We start from the raw sequence: 17,200 nt of genomic DNA on the forward strand, positions 1-17,200 counted from the left end.
GTGCAGACGCGTCGAGAATCCTTTGTATCTGCGGGTGTGCGAGTACATTTTTGACAGATTTGAAAATTATTATGCAAAATGAATAATTTAGTTGAAAGTGTTAAATTGATTTGGCCTTTCCCACTAACATAACAGACATCGGGGTTTCTCCCCTTCAGATGATGGAGCAGATGATGGCCATGTCGGCATCGCTTTCTCCTCCATTCATATATGCAAGGATGCGATCCAAAGCAGGATGAGCGAACTAAGGATAAAGTCGGGTTATCGATAGCAACTCCGTCGGAATGAAATATGCATGCCACTTGTCAACCGCCTTGCCATTCGATGAGAGCCCGTGATAAAGTGTCGATTTTATTGTGTTTTCCTACTTATATGCTATGCCTCATTAAAATCCTTAATGCCTTGGGAAAGGCGTAAATCTGTATATTAAATAAACAGACTAGGTGTTGAATTGATTGATGCTTTTTGGGGGCATTTTTGTCTTCCTTATCTGTTGGAGACAATGTAATTCAATAGAGTGATTAATAATCTAAAGCAACAAGAGTAAATTGAGCTCCAAAAACAATATTGTAATAATGGCAAAGTTAAATATTCTTAGTGTCTTTTTTGGATTAATCGTAGTATGATTTTTTTTTCAATCAGCTGGTTAATTAAGTCAGATTCAATGGATCTACAAATTTTACACCTAAATGATTTAATGAACAAACGAAATCACCTTAATAAAGGAAATTTACCAAGTCTTTCAAATAGTTGTTTAGAAAGTACTTTCTGCTTAAATCCAATTACTTTACGGCATTACGTTTTCTTATTAAAAGCTGTAAACCCTTTTTCTCTTAAATATAAACCTGCAAGTCAGAAACGTTTTTATTTATTTAGGTTTCATTTAGGGAACAAAACATTTGCGAGTTACCGAAAATTGTGTGCTTTAATGGTAACTTTTATTTTGATTACAGAGAAGCTGAGCTATTTGTTTAACCCTTTTTCGTGAACAAAAGTTCCATTGTCGCGTCGATTAAACATTAGACATCCAGCTGGGGGGCGACTTTCTTGTCAACTGCATTGTAACAGGTCCGCCTTCTTGCGCTTTCGCGTGTCCTTTTCCCCCGCTTGTCCTTTCGTTCCGCTGGCACGCCCACCGCTTGATAACGCCCACTCGTGACGTCATTTGTCAAATTTTCGGCATTAGCCGACCAAAAAGACATGGCCATGGCCAAACATTGTGCCAGTTGTCGGCTCCACCCACTTGACCCCCTCTCTTCCCCATCCCCTCTCCATGATCCTTCCTCCCCCGCAGGACATCCGGCAGCTCATCGCAGTCCTTGTGGCTAATATTGACATTCCTAATCTGTGCTCCGCTGCGGTGGCCGTTAAAATGCCGTGTCACTTCGTTAGTATGCGTGTGCGTTGCCATTTGTATCTGAGTATCTAAGTATCTGTATCTGCGTAACACCGTATCTCCATATCCTCGTATCCTCGTACCCACGTATCCTTGTATCGGGATATCCGTGTTTCCCCTTAGCCGCGTGTGTATTTGTCTTGAGGTCGCGTTCAGTTCGGTTCGGTTCGGTTCTGGGTGTGTTTTGTTTTTGATTCATGGCCCACTATCAGCTATCACTGGGCGTGTTCCCAAACTGGTTCATTTATATTTGATGATGACATTGCCAACGTTGGCCGAGCAATCAAACTCCCGGCCAAACTCCAGTTTATTAGTTTAAGTAGCTCCATTTTGGGAGTGATTAGAGCCGGCTGGCATTAGTGCATTGTGGTCGCCTGCTGAAAGGGAGCCTGCAATCGCACAGAGAAAAAAATGGGAGTAAACCTCTTTAAATGTTATTCTATCCTAAATACTTCTCTACAATTGATTACTCAATATAAAAAAGTTGTTTTCTCATATTAAGCTTTTAAAGCAACTAACTCTTTAATATTGACAACAGCCACAAATTAATACAATTTGCCCAATAAACATTATTTGAGGTTTTTTTAGATGAAACAATAAAACGTCTTTTTTATGGGGAAGGTATGTTAATTTTATATATTTTTTTTGCTTTTCGGATACAAAAAATACAATGATATGGAAACAATCAGTTTTAAATCGTTACAATTTACCATAATTAATAAATTTAATTATTTTAAATTGTATTAAGGTGTTAATGAACTCCACTAAAAAATCTGTTTTTTTCGCTTGCTAATAGGTATAATTTCAAATGACTATAATTACAAGAAATTTGTATACATTTGTATAATATGTGGTGTTTGCATTTACTTATGCTTAAATAAAAGAAGATAATTCATTTTGAATTTAGAATTTTAATACTCAGTGAAGGATACATTTTAATGTTATTGGGTGATTACTAATCACTCGAGATTTGCTCATAAAATTTTTTGGAAAGTGCACAGAAACACTCAAAGTGCTGGCCACTGCAGTTTGAATCGCTTTTTAACAACGCTGCAATTTCTGTACCCATTTTGTGGCTGGTGATGATGAGCCACCCGGGTGGTGCATCTGGGGCGGTGCTTGTGTGGTGTTGCAATGGGTGGGTGTGATGGGGTTCAACGTTGTCTCGGACGTCATGTTGTTACAGTTACTTTCTTGCAGCGCACTCTCAACTTGATTTCTGCTCGGTTTTTGCCTTTGCAAATTGTTAGAGGGAACGCCCGCGGAGAGCTGCAACCAACCGACGGACGGACCACAAGCTCTGCTGCTAACTCAACCTGGCTAAAGTGCAGCACAGACACAAAAAAAAAAGAAAGGGGTGAAGAGGGAGGGGGAGGGGAAAAAAAGAAAAACACGGGAGGAGGAAAAACTAAGAGCGACAGGAAGAAGGAGACCAAAAACAGAAGCCAGGCGCTGAGCAAGTAGACAGGACTCTGGGCCAAAGCGATTTGCCTTGCCAAAAGCTGCACGACCAACTTTGTAGTAACATCTAAACCTACCCCCCACCCCTGCTTCCCCCTTTTCTATATCTATGGCAGAATCTATGTGTTTGTGTGTGTGTGTGTGCGACGGCACAAGTGTTTTAATTTTACGACATTGTATGAATTTTACTGCTGGCACTGCAGAAACATCAGCACCGCTGTTACATATCGTTAGCTTCCTTAACGGACATATCCCACATCGCCTCTAGAAAAGTGGGTGGGCTTTTTCCATCCCCTCCCTCTCCCCCTCCCCCCTCCATCTCATCCCCCTTCTCCCATCTTCGTTGTCTGTGCCGTGCTCATAAATTGCAGCTTGCAAGCGTCAGTGCAATCAGCGTCATCAGCTTCATCCGGTTTATTCGAGGGACCCTCGAACCCCGAACCAGAAACCGTGGGCTCCGCACCTCCCTTTCCTCCCCTTTGGGTCCTGGGATCCTGGGATCCTTGCACCCTTGGATCCCGGCACGCCCACACCCCCTCGGATTCAACCATCCAAGCATGCCAGCCTCTGAACTTAGCCGAGGTCTCCGGGGTTTACTTAGCTTGTGGGTAATTTTTTAAAAATTATACAAATTAAAATTGGTGGGGCTCGGCGATGGGCCCACTGTGCCTTAACTGCCGTCACTTAACGTTAACAGTTTACGCTTGCCTGCAGGCTAAAAAGGCTGGCGTTGCACTACACACATGCACTACACACACAGCACAGCACGCACACCCCGACGAAAAGGCGGCCAACACACACACACATAAGTGCACTGCGCCAAAATTTTTGATAGGCGATAACTTTCGCGTATCCTGTGCTTTCTTAATTTTAGATATTGCTACTAAATAATGATTAAAAACATAACTGTAAAGGGTGCCATGCATATTTAAAATTTGTTTGGAAAAGGTTATCTTTACAGAGATTCGTTAGCAAGTTATAAAAAATCAGTTTTATAAGATGAATTGCTTCAATTTTAAAATTAATCATTTTAAAACATCGAGTAGAGTAACAAAGAATTATTACCAAGTGTAGAAATAGTAAAAAGTTAAATGAACATTTATTTTTAATAAACATTTATTACATGTTTCATACTTATGGGTTTACACTTTTCCTTAACGATATTTGTATTGCTAATTGAAAGGAATCCTTCCAAGCTTTTTACAGTAATTGAAATAAAAAGGCTTACCTCTCATATATCTAAAATTCTAACGCTGAGACTCCACAGATTTCTATAAAACATAATATTAGAAAGAAAACCAAAGAAAAAATGTAGCATTTATTTCAACGCTATTTGGTTTAGTTAAGAGCTTTTAATAATTTAAAAAAAACCTTAAGCTTACTTAGTAGTATACTATTTCACCTACAGAACAAACGTGTATCTATGAAGTCGAGCTTCATAGCTTAATAGTTTTTTGGAATCAAATTTTTAGTTACATATAAAGTGCATAGAATATTTTTCGAGTGCATCTTCATATGCAAGCCTGAGGCTGCCTGCTCGTCCTTGTCTCGCCATCATTTTCGGTGCTCGACGGCTGCTGCTGCTGCTTCTGCTTCTGCAGCGCTAACTGCGTAAAGTTGGCACTTGAAACTGTCAGCTTAAAAATGCCAGCTGCACACACACACCCTCAGAGACACACTCACACACTTACACACACACACACTCAAACAAACTGGCAGTGAAGAGTAAGAGAATAAGGGCCATGCATGTAGTACATAAAATGCACAAAATGGTCGAACGACTCATGGCGAAAGTTGGTGGCCATAAGTTACAGGAGATGGGAGGGAAGAAAGGGATTGGAGGGAAAGGTTTGGGGTCGAAGGTCGAAGCCTCAGGTCCCCGGGCTCCCCGACTTGCAGCCCCCTGCCGTTGAAAAGGTCATAACTTTGGGAGTAACCCGCGTAAAGTCTCGTATAAAATGCATATTTAAATACCGCCCACCGCTGCCAGTTGCGACTTAACCTTTCCGCTCATTACTCGCCTGCCATTCATATATTAACCCGTTTTCTCGCTTTTCTTGGCCCCGTTGCAGATGGTGACGAGAACGAAGAAAATCTTTGTGGGCGGCCTCTCGGCGCCCACCACACTGGAGGATGTCAAAAGTTACTTCGAACAGTTCGGTCCGGTAAGTGGAGAACTCCTACATCACATGGCCATTACTATTACTATTACTATATTGCTGTAAGGAGAAAGGAAGCCAGTCACATGCCAAAATGCTAAACGAAATGAAGCAAAATAATAATCATAAAAAATCAGAATGACAGGCAGTGGAGCAAATCATGCAATCTATTCGCACTGCGCGTGTTTCCCCTACAATGTTCGCCTGAATTTCTGTATATATTTCTCTTTTTTCTTGCCGTAAGCAGTGACACCTTCACTGGCTGCCACTTGCTACGTTTTGTTTGATCAATAAAAACGCCAAAAAAAAAAAAAAAAACAAAAACGGAAAACAGAAAAAATAAATGGGAAGCCGGCGAATGAAAGAGAAAAACCTCTAAAAAAAATTCGAACCAAATTCAATCTTGACAAGTACTGCAAAGCCCAGAACTCCACTTCCCGTCCCCCTCCAAAAAAACTCCACTTAAGCGCACACACACACATATGCATATCGAGTGTGCCACCGTATGTGTGTGTGTCTGTGTGTGTGTGTGTTTGCGGCTGAGTGCCGTTCGAGTGCTCTTTAAGTTCTCCATTCAGCCATGTTGGGCAAAAGGCCGAAACCGGGGGCTTTGCCAGACTTGTTATAGCGCAAAAAACAAATTTTTAGCACGAGCACAAAAATCCCGTGTTGTTGATTACGATACTAAACGAAAATCGATTTGTTAGACGCTCTTCGCTGCCTTCCCGCCGCCGATTTTAATGAGCGACTCTCTTGATCCTGTCGAAGCGCAAAAAAAAAAAGCCCCAAACACGGATTTTCATTAACGATGTGCTATCGGATGGTAAGGGGATTTCTGAAGAGGATAGCACATGTCGAGAAGAGTTTAAGAATTAAATGGTTGGTGTTTTTGCAGATGTGAAAAGCGGGGAGCTTAATAGGGATCAAGAAAAGGAAAACAAATATTGAAGGGATTAAAAATAAAAGGTGAAAGATGAGCTTTGAGCAATGTACAAAATTAGAACTTTTGTTATTTGTTAATAATATTAAAACCAGCTCTAAGCAGAGAGCTTCTTCTTCTAATTATAGAATTTCATTATTTATAATAATTTATGAGTAAAATGTATTACCAAGAATAAGAAAAATAAATTTCACACAAATTTTGTTTAGTTAAATTTTAAAAAGTCATGTATCTTCTTTACCTTTTCTTTTATCCACCGATAACCTTTGTTAAATTCCTCAAAGTCAATTTTGCCAACAAACAGGAAACACTATAAATAGATTTCTTAAAAAAAACAACGGATAACAGATAGCAAAAAAGGACTCAGAGAATTGCCCTCAAACCAGTTTGGAAATTCAATTCCCACCCAATATTTAATCCCAATAACTCGACCTTCGGTTCAATATCGCCAGCTGAGAAAAAATAGAAAAGGATGCCAGCTTCCCTTGAACATTATCAAATTTCCCAGTCACCCAGTGACAAATTTGAATGATAAAAAACTGGCTGTATCGGGTAACAGCTAAAAATGCCATTATTTGTTTTCCCCCAGCAAATTACCCAGCCTGCTGCTCTCAAGGGGATTTTCGAAGATTTTTTTTTCGATTTTCCGCAACCCATCCGAATTGCCCCCGAAAACGAAATTCAACTCCGCAGGTGAAGCTTCCGATAATTGACATAAATTGGCGCAACTTTTTGTCAGCTCCTCGCCACAAGACGTCAACTGCCATTTGCAATGCCCCATTGCTCCTCCACCCACCAAATATATATATTTATATAGCTATATACAGCTAAAGCACTTGATAATGCGAATATAATGACGAGTGGGGGCGAAGCATCCATAAACGGCCATCAATCAAATCAGCGCTGGGTAACGAAATGCTTTTAAGTAATTTTCATCATGCCCGGCGAAACTGTCAAAATCCATAACGATCAAATGGTTAAGATACTGCATCGCACGCAAATTCCGATGTATATATATTCGGGCAGCCCTGCATATTATATGACGAAAGGTAAAACAAAGGACGGTTGGCGATTTAACCAAGCGCGAATTCTTAATGGAAAACTTTTCAATTAATCCGCATTGGCGAAGGAAATTATAATAATAACTTGACTGCGAGTGTATAAGCCCGGCCATAAGCTGTGCGGAGAAACTTTCGACAGGCAAACACAACAGAAGCCCAAGACCGGTTTTCCCTCCCATTTTGGCCAAGTTATTGATTACAACTAATCCCCTTTGGCTTTTGCCTGCCGCCTCATTGGGCAGCTGGGAGTAAACTGGGTGGGGAAAATCCGGTGGAAAGGGAGGGGCCAGGATTTTCGCCAGGGCCATAAACAAAATAGCAAAATGGCAACCGGCGGCTTAGTTTACCTCCTGGATTTCCCCTCGATTTTCCCCTGTTCTTGGCGGCAGGTGACCAGCGAGGCGTTAATGACTTTAGCGGCCATTTTTCTTCCGATTTAGATGAGATGAACGCGGAGAGATTTCGCCGGCAAGATTGATTAGCCGGACAAGTCAGGGCGCGCCATCCAATATGATTAATAGTTGCATGCGTGGCACCCACAACAATAGATCCCTGTTTCTATACAATATACGTAGGTATATATATATTTATAACAGATAGAAATTTATGAGGCAGCTCTGCCAGCCAATTCCATGTTACCAGGGTAATATTTTTTACAGCTTTTTGCAGCAAAAGCAATTTAGTGTTTATTGTGTCTTTTTCAAGTGCCATTTTCAAATGTTTTCATACTTGTTTGGCTGCACTTTTATATTGCAATGCAGAAATAACTCTTTTCTAAATAATACAACTAGTGGTAATAACATTTCATATTTGTTTCTTTTTTTGATTTTGATTTCGTTTAAAAGAATTCAAAAGTTATTTTCAATAAACATACTAAACATACTAAAAATCTATTGGTTTTTCAAAAAGGTCAAAGTTGTTTTTAGTCCCCATTCATAGGGACTTAATAACTTTCTAAAAAAAAAAGAATATTTTCCAAACAAAGCTATCCATACTTTGCTTATCTAACATACAACACCCTCTAACATCCAATAAATGCATTTGTATCTGTAGGCCGACTAGGGCCCTTAAAGCACCACCAAAAAGTCCCTTTTAAATGCAAATCAGAAAACTATTTTCCAAATGCTAAAACAAATCAAAATGACTAAGAACTAGGCAACAAAAAAAAAGCCAACAGGATAAACAAAACACAACGGGCGAATTTCAAAATTTTCCTGCGCAGGTTTTCCGAGCAAATGTTCTATTTAACAAGCACACACACACACACACACATACACATATGCAAAGGGCTGGGAGGCGGAAAAGTGGAAAAGTGCCACCCAGCTGACCTCAGATGCTGCAACCTTTGGCCACTGATTTTATTGCAACTGATGCAACTGATGCAGCTGCTGCTGCTGCAAGCTCTGCGATAACGAAAATTCCACATTCGGAGAGGTTGGATGGCCAAAAGGGGAGTGGGAATCAAAACAGAAACGTAAAGCTCGTTGGCTAAAAAATTGCAAATAAACTACACATTTTGCAAAGTCCCCCCGCATGGAAATTGCCCGGTCAACTATCTGAATCTGGCAGCCAAGTCCGGTCGGTCTCCTTTTGGACTGGCTTTTAAAGGTGTTTACGGTGTTTGCATTTGCAGATTTTCCCTCGCTCACCGCGCTCCCCTCGCTTTCCCCGAAAGGTTACTAAATTTAAGCGCTTTCCATAAGCATTTTATGGGTGCCAGGACCCCGAACCTCGACGGGCAAATGGCCAAAAGTGCACCGTCTCCCGAGGAATGGCCAAAAAGCGTTGGCCAGGCCACTCAAATGTCAGATAACTCTCTTTTACCCCCCGGGGAACCGCCCACATCGGTATTAATTATGACAAATCATGCAAGGCAAAGCCAAAACGAAAACAAAAGCACAGAAAAAACCCACAGCTAATTTCATTAAAAAACAATTTTTTATGATTTAATTATGGAAAGGCAAGCGAACGAGAGATAAAATACACTGGCGCGAAAGGGAGCAAAAAACGTTTGCAGATATTGTGAGAAGAATAATATTGTTGCAACACTTGTCGCATAACAATAAAAAATGTTTGCTAAAAAAGCATTTTATGATGTTAGCGCCCCTTAAATGTCTCTAAAGAATATGAAAAAACCCAGAGTATTTTTACATTTGCATTCATATGTTTTAAATAAAAAGCGCTTTTTTAACGTGGGGCGAGGCCCCAGATGTATGAGATATATGCAAATTTCATAATCGGTCTTATTATTTTGTGTTATTTTTATTAAAAAAGCGGAATAAAAAATTTGGGCTTAGAAAAAGATAATTTAGTCCTAAGCCTCGTGGTTTATTATTGAGAGTTTATTAATTTACTCATAAAAAAAAGGCAACAAAATATACGTTCCCAACATGGATTGACTGATGGCATACAAATTTGACCAAATATCTTGTGTTCTAATTGTATAAAATATCTTGTATTTTAAAAGTATATTCCATCGATAATATGCTTATGTATTTAAAAAATGTTTCTATTTAAAATTCATTTTTAAAACCTAAATCGTAGATAGTATTTTTCGCAGTGGCAAACTCTGGACGAGAATAACAATCCTGGGCTGCTGCTGCTCCTGATTCTCTGATTCAGATTCTGTCAGAGTTCACCTGACTGTCATAACTGTGGGCAATTTTTGAGGCGTTCTGAATGAAGTGTCTCTCGCCCCGTCCCTTTCCCACCCTACAGCTAGCTGTCTCTTTCTGGGAAATGCGAAGCTTGAGGGGCATAAATTATGATGCGCAAATCTTCAGCTAGCTGAATGTAAATGTAAATGAAGGCACGACAGTACAGTGTTTCTATGTGCGTGTGTATGTGCCAGTGTATGTGTGTGTGCTTTTGAGCTGGCTGTGTATGAGTGAGTGCACGATGAGTGGCAGATTTGCATAATCCTTAGCAAAAGGTTTCATGACAACGCTGCTCGAAATGTCAATGTGGGCGGTTGTTGTGCCACCGCCCCGCCCCCTTGATAACAACGTGCCCAAACCCAAAACTGAGAGCCACCCTAGAACCTTTCGAGCCACTCTAAAGCGGCCCAATCATCTATAAGCTGCGGTTGCCTCTGTTCGTAATTAACAGCATACATATGTGTAGGTGCACAAACACCACACACACACACACACACCACCAACACACAACAAACACATGACAAACACACACGGCAAACACTCAGCTGCCATTTACATAGCCAATTAGTTATACATAAACACAGACAGCAGTGGCAATAACAACAAACAGCAACAGCAACAACAACAACATCGAATGATGGCAATTTCCACCTTAATCCCTTGGCCGCAACTAATTTAATTGTGTTCAATTTGGCATAAAGGCGTTTAATGCAAAAGGCATTTGGCAAACAAGTACTATCCCCCCACTCCCATTTCCCCCGCAGAAACCCCATCCTAAACAATGCAATACACATTTTTCATAGCTGTCATTTGAGGTCTGTGAGATCGGAATACCCTTTCATAAGGCCTTATCTTGGTCTGAGCCCAAAACCGATGGGAAATCAATACGATGCACCCCCGCTTTTCGCTTTTCAGGCGATTAGGGTATGCGAAAAACTCTATTTCGAAACGAAGACGTTTCCCTTTGGTTTCGCCTCCACATTTCGCCTTCGTTCGTTGGCCGGGCTCGTTGTTAATGCTTTGATAGACACATTACTTCCGTCTCAGTGGTTAGGCTCAGCTACAACTACAACTATAACTTGGCCGGGCCATCGGGAGATGGGCGATGGGCGATGGGCGACGGGAGATTCGGAGGCGTGGCGAAGGGAAACCTAATATGTCTTGCAAGCGAGCGACTCGGCAGGGATAACCGTTTGTTTACACAGACCAGACTATTTGCCCGGACTGAGCTTAGCCACAGCCACAGAATGCCACTGAGAATAAAGTATGGGTTGATTTAAAAACTAAAAAAAAAACGAGCTATACTAACCCAAGGTAGGAAATATACTTCAAAAACAATTGTTTCAATTAGTTACTAAACCACAAAATCAGTTTATATCCCTTTCCTTCCTAGCTTTACCAACGATTTAAGAAATATCTTTTCAATACCATTATTACATTTAATAAAGCAGAGCAAGATTAAAAGTTATAAAACTTAATTTCTGAGATCTTAAGTTATTTCTTTTAATTAGTTTAATACATTCTTGAGTAGCAATATCACTTCCTAATAACTTTTCATTATAAATTCCATTAAATAATTTCAATGCCTTACAACCTTTCAACATTTAACACTAATACCTAGATTGTATTAGTAGCTATTCCTATTTTCCGAGTGCATCCGCAGTCGTGGTCGGATTCGAATTCGGATTTGGAGTCGGAGCGTGAGCTGCAGCTCGTCCTGTTCGGTGGCTTCCTTCTGGCGGCTCCGAGCTGCTCTGCATATCTGCTTCGTGCCTGGCATGGCTTTGGCAAATTGCGCAAAAAACATTGCAGCAGTAAGCAGGAATAAGAAGGACGCAGGATGCAGGATGATAGGAACGGGGAATGGGGAATGGGGAGCCAGCAGAAGGAGCAGAAGAAGCGAAAGCAGCAGCAGATTTCATGCACAACAAATTGTCATGCGGACAGGCAGGCAGCCCGCACAGACAGGCTCTCAACCACACTCACACATAGATACACACGCGCACACACACACACATATGCAGAGAAGGGGGAGCTCTGCGGTTGGTCCTGCTCGGGATGATCTCCCTCTGGAAAGGCCCTCTGGAAAAACCCCGTTCCTTCGGCGGCTCAAGCATATGAAATCCTTACCCGGGCGCAAGTCAAGCAAACAAACAAACCGCAATGACATGCAGGCAACTCTGACGAAGGGGAGAAAACTCTGCAAAATAATGGAAGGGGGAGGGGGAGAAATGGGGGGAGAGGGGGAAGGGGTTGGGGGTTGGGGGTTGGCTGAAGGAAAAGCGTTGCGGCACAGGAAAAATCTCCTGCTGCTACCCGCAAGACATTGGCATTGCCACAGTTGTAACCGGAAACTGTCGCACTTATTTGGCTACGCGCTAGTTTCGCATATTTCACTGTCAACTTGCGGTAAATAGACTTTAAACAAATATGAAAATAACTCGCAAGAAACTGGCTCACACAAACACACCCACAGAGGCATCAGATATCCTGCCTGGCAAGTGGGCAAGAAAAATGCAAAAAAAAAAAAAAAGGAAAAAATGCGGAGGGAAAATGTGCAAGTAAACGGTGGCTAAGCAAATGGCAAGTTGTTAAGTCTCCTCCGGCTTCCCAGCTCCAATTTCCCAACGGGGTAATGGAAATCAATTGTTTACTTTACATGAGCTTTTCAAGTGCTTATTCAATATCATTAGATGCAGATGAGGTGGCATCATGGCCAGATTTCCCTCGCCGAGCTACGAGATGCATTCAGGCCAAGTAATAACATAATCTGGCTTTGAGTAGTTTTCCCCGCAACGAAGGCATCTGCGTAATCATTCGAAATTAGAATCCCCTCCTGCCGTAAAACCCATATTTACCAGTCTAGAAAAGTTCTGCGGGCCAAAAACTCTCGGCAAACAACTCTCCAAGATGGAGAAATTTGCAAGCGGCCAGCCAGCTGAAAACTTCGCTCGCCAACAGGGCAACTTTTCTCATTTCCAGCTGCTGAAATTGTACAAGAGCACCCAGAAAGCTGGTTGGCTGGCTGGCTGGATGGCTGGCTGGCAGGCGAAATCTTAATTTAAAAGCCAGCTGTTGAATCAAAGGTTAACCCACCGGTGCCCCCAGTTGTCCCTTTTCGCCAGGCAAAAAAAAAAAAGGAAAATAACTGAAAAACTCATTTTGTCAGCCTTCAGCCAGCCACCCAACTGCCATCAATCCGCAGTCGCACATGCACACTCTTTGGAAAAACAGCAGCTGAGACTCATTTGCCTGTGTGGACAGGGAGAAAAAGGTTTTCCAGCTCGAGCTTGATTTAATATATCAAGGGGTTTCCACCGTTTTAAGATTTTCTGTATTTTTGCGGTCCCCCTGAAACCTGACAAAATGCGATAGATAACTTTTTGTAAAGTGGAATAAAAATAAAAAATGGCTAACCTTTACGTACTTTCGGAAGTAATAATACTGAAATAAAAAGGCCATTTTATTAAAAGCTTTATTCTTAGTTTTAGCTTTTAGTCTGACTTTTACAATCTCTCTAAAAAAAAGTAAAACAAAGCGGAGTAAAATAATTCTGCACGACTAATTTCTAAAATCATTTATTCAAATACAAATGTTGTATTAAATTTCAAGGATTTTTCAAATATTTAAACTTGCTGTTTAAAATATTAAAGCAAAAATCTTATTTCAGTTATAAAAAGTTTTTCTTTTTCCGACTTTTGTTAAATTTAATGGAAATTGTTTTAAACGTCTCGGCTGATTCAAACTTTGCTTAATGACTGAATGTGCAAACTTTGAGGACACTTGAATCTAGATTAAAGTACATTTTCCCCCAGTGCATATGTGTGTGGTGTGTGGTGGGCTGTTAAGGGGGTGGGGGTATCTTTTACCACCTCCAGAGAGATGCAAATAAGCGAATATTCATTTGATGATACGAATACGAGTGTGCTACACGTGCGATGTGGTTGCTTCCCCCTCCCTCCCCCACCCCCAAATCTCTCGCTCAATCCCCGCCCCCTTTTGCCCCTGCCCCGCCCCCTTAGCGACAATTTAAATGTACGTTTTATCGCAGCACAGCCACACTTTCGCGGAGGCGGGGGAGGGGGAGGGGGCGTGGCAGCGGCAGCGGTGGATCGACAGCTTAAGATAGTCACGTACGCTCCTTTGTTTTTCTGGCTTTTTATTTCGTGCCAATTGTGCGCCTAATTAGCCTCGAATCGCGATGCCGAACGCGGCGGCATCTTTGCAATTAAAACGCACTTTTCCCCCGCGCCAGGGAAAGCGTGTGCGAGCGAGAGGGAAGGAGAGGAGAAGGAGGGGAAGGGGGAGGGGGAGGAGTGCCACAAAATGGCGCACGTTGGCTCGCCTACAAAATTAATTTGATTTATGTTCGCCGCTCCATCTGAATGTTGCTTGTTCGCAGTTGCCTTTTGCACCTGCCATGTCGTGTTACCTGTTCTGTTTTCTGTTTTCTGCTGTTTTGCTGCTCTGCTCTCCTCTTTTCAGTTCGGCTCGTTTCAGCTCGTTTCAGCCGTTCTGTCCTGGCAGGTAACGAATTTCTGGCAAAACAACGAAAATAAAAATAAATTATTGCCATGGCAAATGTAAAGTGTCGAGTTTTGCGTGGCATATGTGTTCACGTCGCTCCTATAAAACAAGCAGATACACTGGACAGAATGAAATATAGACCTATTGGGGTGAACATATAATATATAATTCCTTAACTTCTTAAAGCAAAAGACACAGCACTCAGATTTATAAAGTCATCATCATCAAACAAATAATTTCTCGTTTATATTTAATATTCAGCCTGCTGGCGGGAAAACTATTATGTACTTTAAAATACCTTTTTACAGGTTTCATACAAATCTTATACAATTTATATTAAAAGAGCATTTAAAACCTATTAAACAAGCTCTAACCGAATGTGGCTTCAATTATAAAAAAGATTTTCTGAAAGCATTGGGTTTCTTTTATTCTCAATCGTTACATTCTTTTTAAGAACTATGTATTTTGCAGATTATATTTCAGACAAAATACTTAGTTATTTGAAAATTTTCTCTCTCTGCCCGAAAGCGATTGCCATGTGTATGTTGCATTCGCCTCAATTTTCGGGGGGTGTTGATCAACTAGGCAACGAAACAGCAACAAGCGACAGCCTTAGCCATATATATGCACACACACTCGTACAATCCAACATATGTGGCAATGCAAATAAAAAGCCATAAACTTTCATTTAAGTTTAAAATGGCATTTAAATGAATGAGTGCTGGCTGTGCTTCGAGCTAACTGCTTTTTGCTACCATTGCTGTTGCTGTTGCTGTTGCCATTGCTTTGGCTTTTGGGCGACTGGAGTCGCAAACACATGTATCATAATTCATTGCCATGTTTTATTCTGCACCGACTCCCCGTTTCATTTTGCCTCCTTTCGCATTGTTTGCTTCAGCTCGGTTCAGTTTAGTTCAGTTGGTTTATTTGCCTTTGGCTGCTGCGTGAAAACATAAATATTCAACACGGAGGACAACAACATTTTCGCTAGCCAAGGGCAGCAACATTTACAACTGTATCGTTTTGGGCTTGTTAGGCATTTTGTTATGTTCGATCCGATGGGGAACACATTACACGAATGCCTATAAAGCAATAACCATCGATTTGCCATTGATAAGCCCAGAAAACGGACTGATGGCCCACGCGGCGTATGCGTAATGGCCTGAGGCCCAAAACATAAAAAAGATAAAGAAGCCCGTGTTCGAAAAGGTACGACACTGAACAAAAATTCCTACTGCATAAGTAGTTAAAATCCTTTAAAAGGGTTACAAAATAAAGAAGTTAAAATTTAGAAAATCATATCATATTTGTAGAAGTTTTAAACTTTGAACTAAGTTCCTTTTCTTTTTATAAATTTCCTGATCTTTACATCCTTTTCTCTGTGCACGCGTGATAAGAAAACGTTGGCCGCATTTTAAAGGACCTTTATGTGGTGCTCCAGCTGCTTATTTATGCTGGCGTTTTTTATGGCTAACTTCCCATTTAGCTGGCTTATAAATATTAAATAAATTAAAATGCCGGCTAATTGTTAATCTGACCGGCTTGCGGCTTTTGCATATGTGCTTTTGTCAACGCCGTCGACCATCATCCGACTGTCCACTAACAAGCTCCATCTAGGCTGAAAGTCTCCGTCTCTCTCTCTCTCTCCTTCTCTCTCTCTCTTTCCTTTTGGCCCCTTCTCTGTCGCACTTTTGCCATTTGCCGTGTTTTAAATGTAAAGCACTTGCTGTGGTCGCTTTGAGCGACCCGAAAGTTAATCTCTGCCAACCGCTTCAAAACCCCCTAGTTCCCCCTTCCCCCTCTCTTCCCTTGGTTAGATATTTTTCTATTATTTTTTACAGCCTTCTCTTTCACTCCGGCATTGGCCGTCTCTTTTTGGCCCTGGGTTTCGTTTTGATGCAACCGCAACTTACATTTTCACAGAGAGTGAAGCAAAAACTCGTTTGTTTGTTTATTTTGCTGCCACTTTTTATGCTTTCTCCCTTCTATATCCTTCTCTTTCCCTCCATGTGAGTGTGTGTCTGTGTGTGTGTATGTGTATTTGATTTGTGGACGGAGTGGGCGATGTGCAGGGGTGTTGGGAGTCATCTAGCCAGGCAATCACCCAACCAAGTCCAAGATAAATCGTCTTTCAACGCAACTCACTGTGTGTGTGGCATAAAAAATCACACGATCAGTCATTACAAACACACACCCACACACACACACTAACGCAGAGAGAACGCTTATATCTGATATATATAAGCACTTATGTTGTGTGTGCCCCAAAGCCATTTTGACTCCTGCATCCTGCTGCAGGAGCAGCTCCTTTTTATCGCCACTTCTGCTGCGCTTTTACAATTTTTTTATGCATGCTGCGCTGCTGATTTGGCGATAGTGTCGTCGTCATGGTTTTAACTCCTGCAGAGAAAGAAAATATGTGGCCTAAATTGACCATTAAGTCGCTGTTTAAATATTTTAAAAACGAGTTGATCTTTGGGTCGACCTTTAAATATGAGTAATTCTGAATGTAGATGAAATAGCTTGCTGACATTTACAAACAATTATTGTGTTACTGGCAGTGACCTTTAATACCAAAGTTTATTGCATTAAAGGACATGAAAGCTTTGAATATCACAGTCTAAGAACAGTTTTTAAGTTTATAAAAAGAACTGCATTTATAAATTGCAAAACAGCATTTACAAACTGTAAATGTACTAATAGTATAAGATGTTGTAAACTACATAAAAATCCCCTAACAGATTTCAATACTAAACACCACTTTAAAGAAAGCTGATTGCAGTGATAATGCCAAAGAGTATAGCTCGAAGAGTCACCACATTTTCGCTGCGTGTATCCATGCATCCAGCGTCCCATGTCCTGCATCCTGCATCCTGCTTCCTGGGTCCTGCGTCCTGCAAGCTGCATGCCACATCCTGCCTGTCGAGTGCTGAGTGCTAGCCCATAGCACATAAGTCATTTGGTGGCGGCGAAGCAGCGGCGCACTTGGAGGAATTTCC

At 41.3% G+C, this 17,200-nt stretch overlaps 1 protein-coding gene across 7 annotated transcripts in view; it reads left to right on the forward strand.

The window, feature by feature from the left end:
* The window catches only part of LOC108099810 (RNA-binding protein Musashi homolog Rbp6), a 195,971-nt gene that overhangs the window by 126,662 nt on the left and 52,109 nt on the right, over nucleotides 1-17,200 (forward strand). For all 7 annotated transcript variants that reach the window (XM_017203436.2, XM_017203435.2, XM_043208994.1 and 4 more), the window contains one exon: nucleotides 4,930-5,022. In XM_017203436.2, coding sequence (XP_017058925.1) covers nucleotides 4,930-5,022 — 93 coding nt within the window. The remainder of the gene's footprint in view (nucleotides 1-4,929; nucleotides 5,023-17,200) is intronic.

Source organism: Drosophila ficusphila, unplaced genomic scaffold (assembly GCF_018152265.1).
Source record: "Drosophila ficusphila isolate 14025-0441.05 unplaced genomic scaffold, ASM1815226v1 contig_106, whole genome shotgun sequence".
In the NCBI taxonomy this organism is placed as follows: Eukaryota; Metazoa; Arthropoda; class Insecta; order Diptera; family Drosophilidae; genus Drosophila; species Drosophila ficusphila.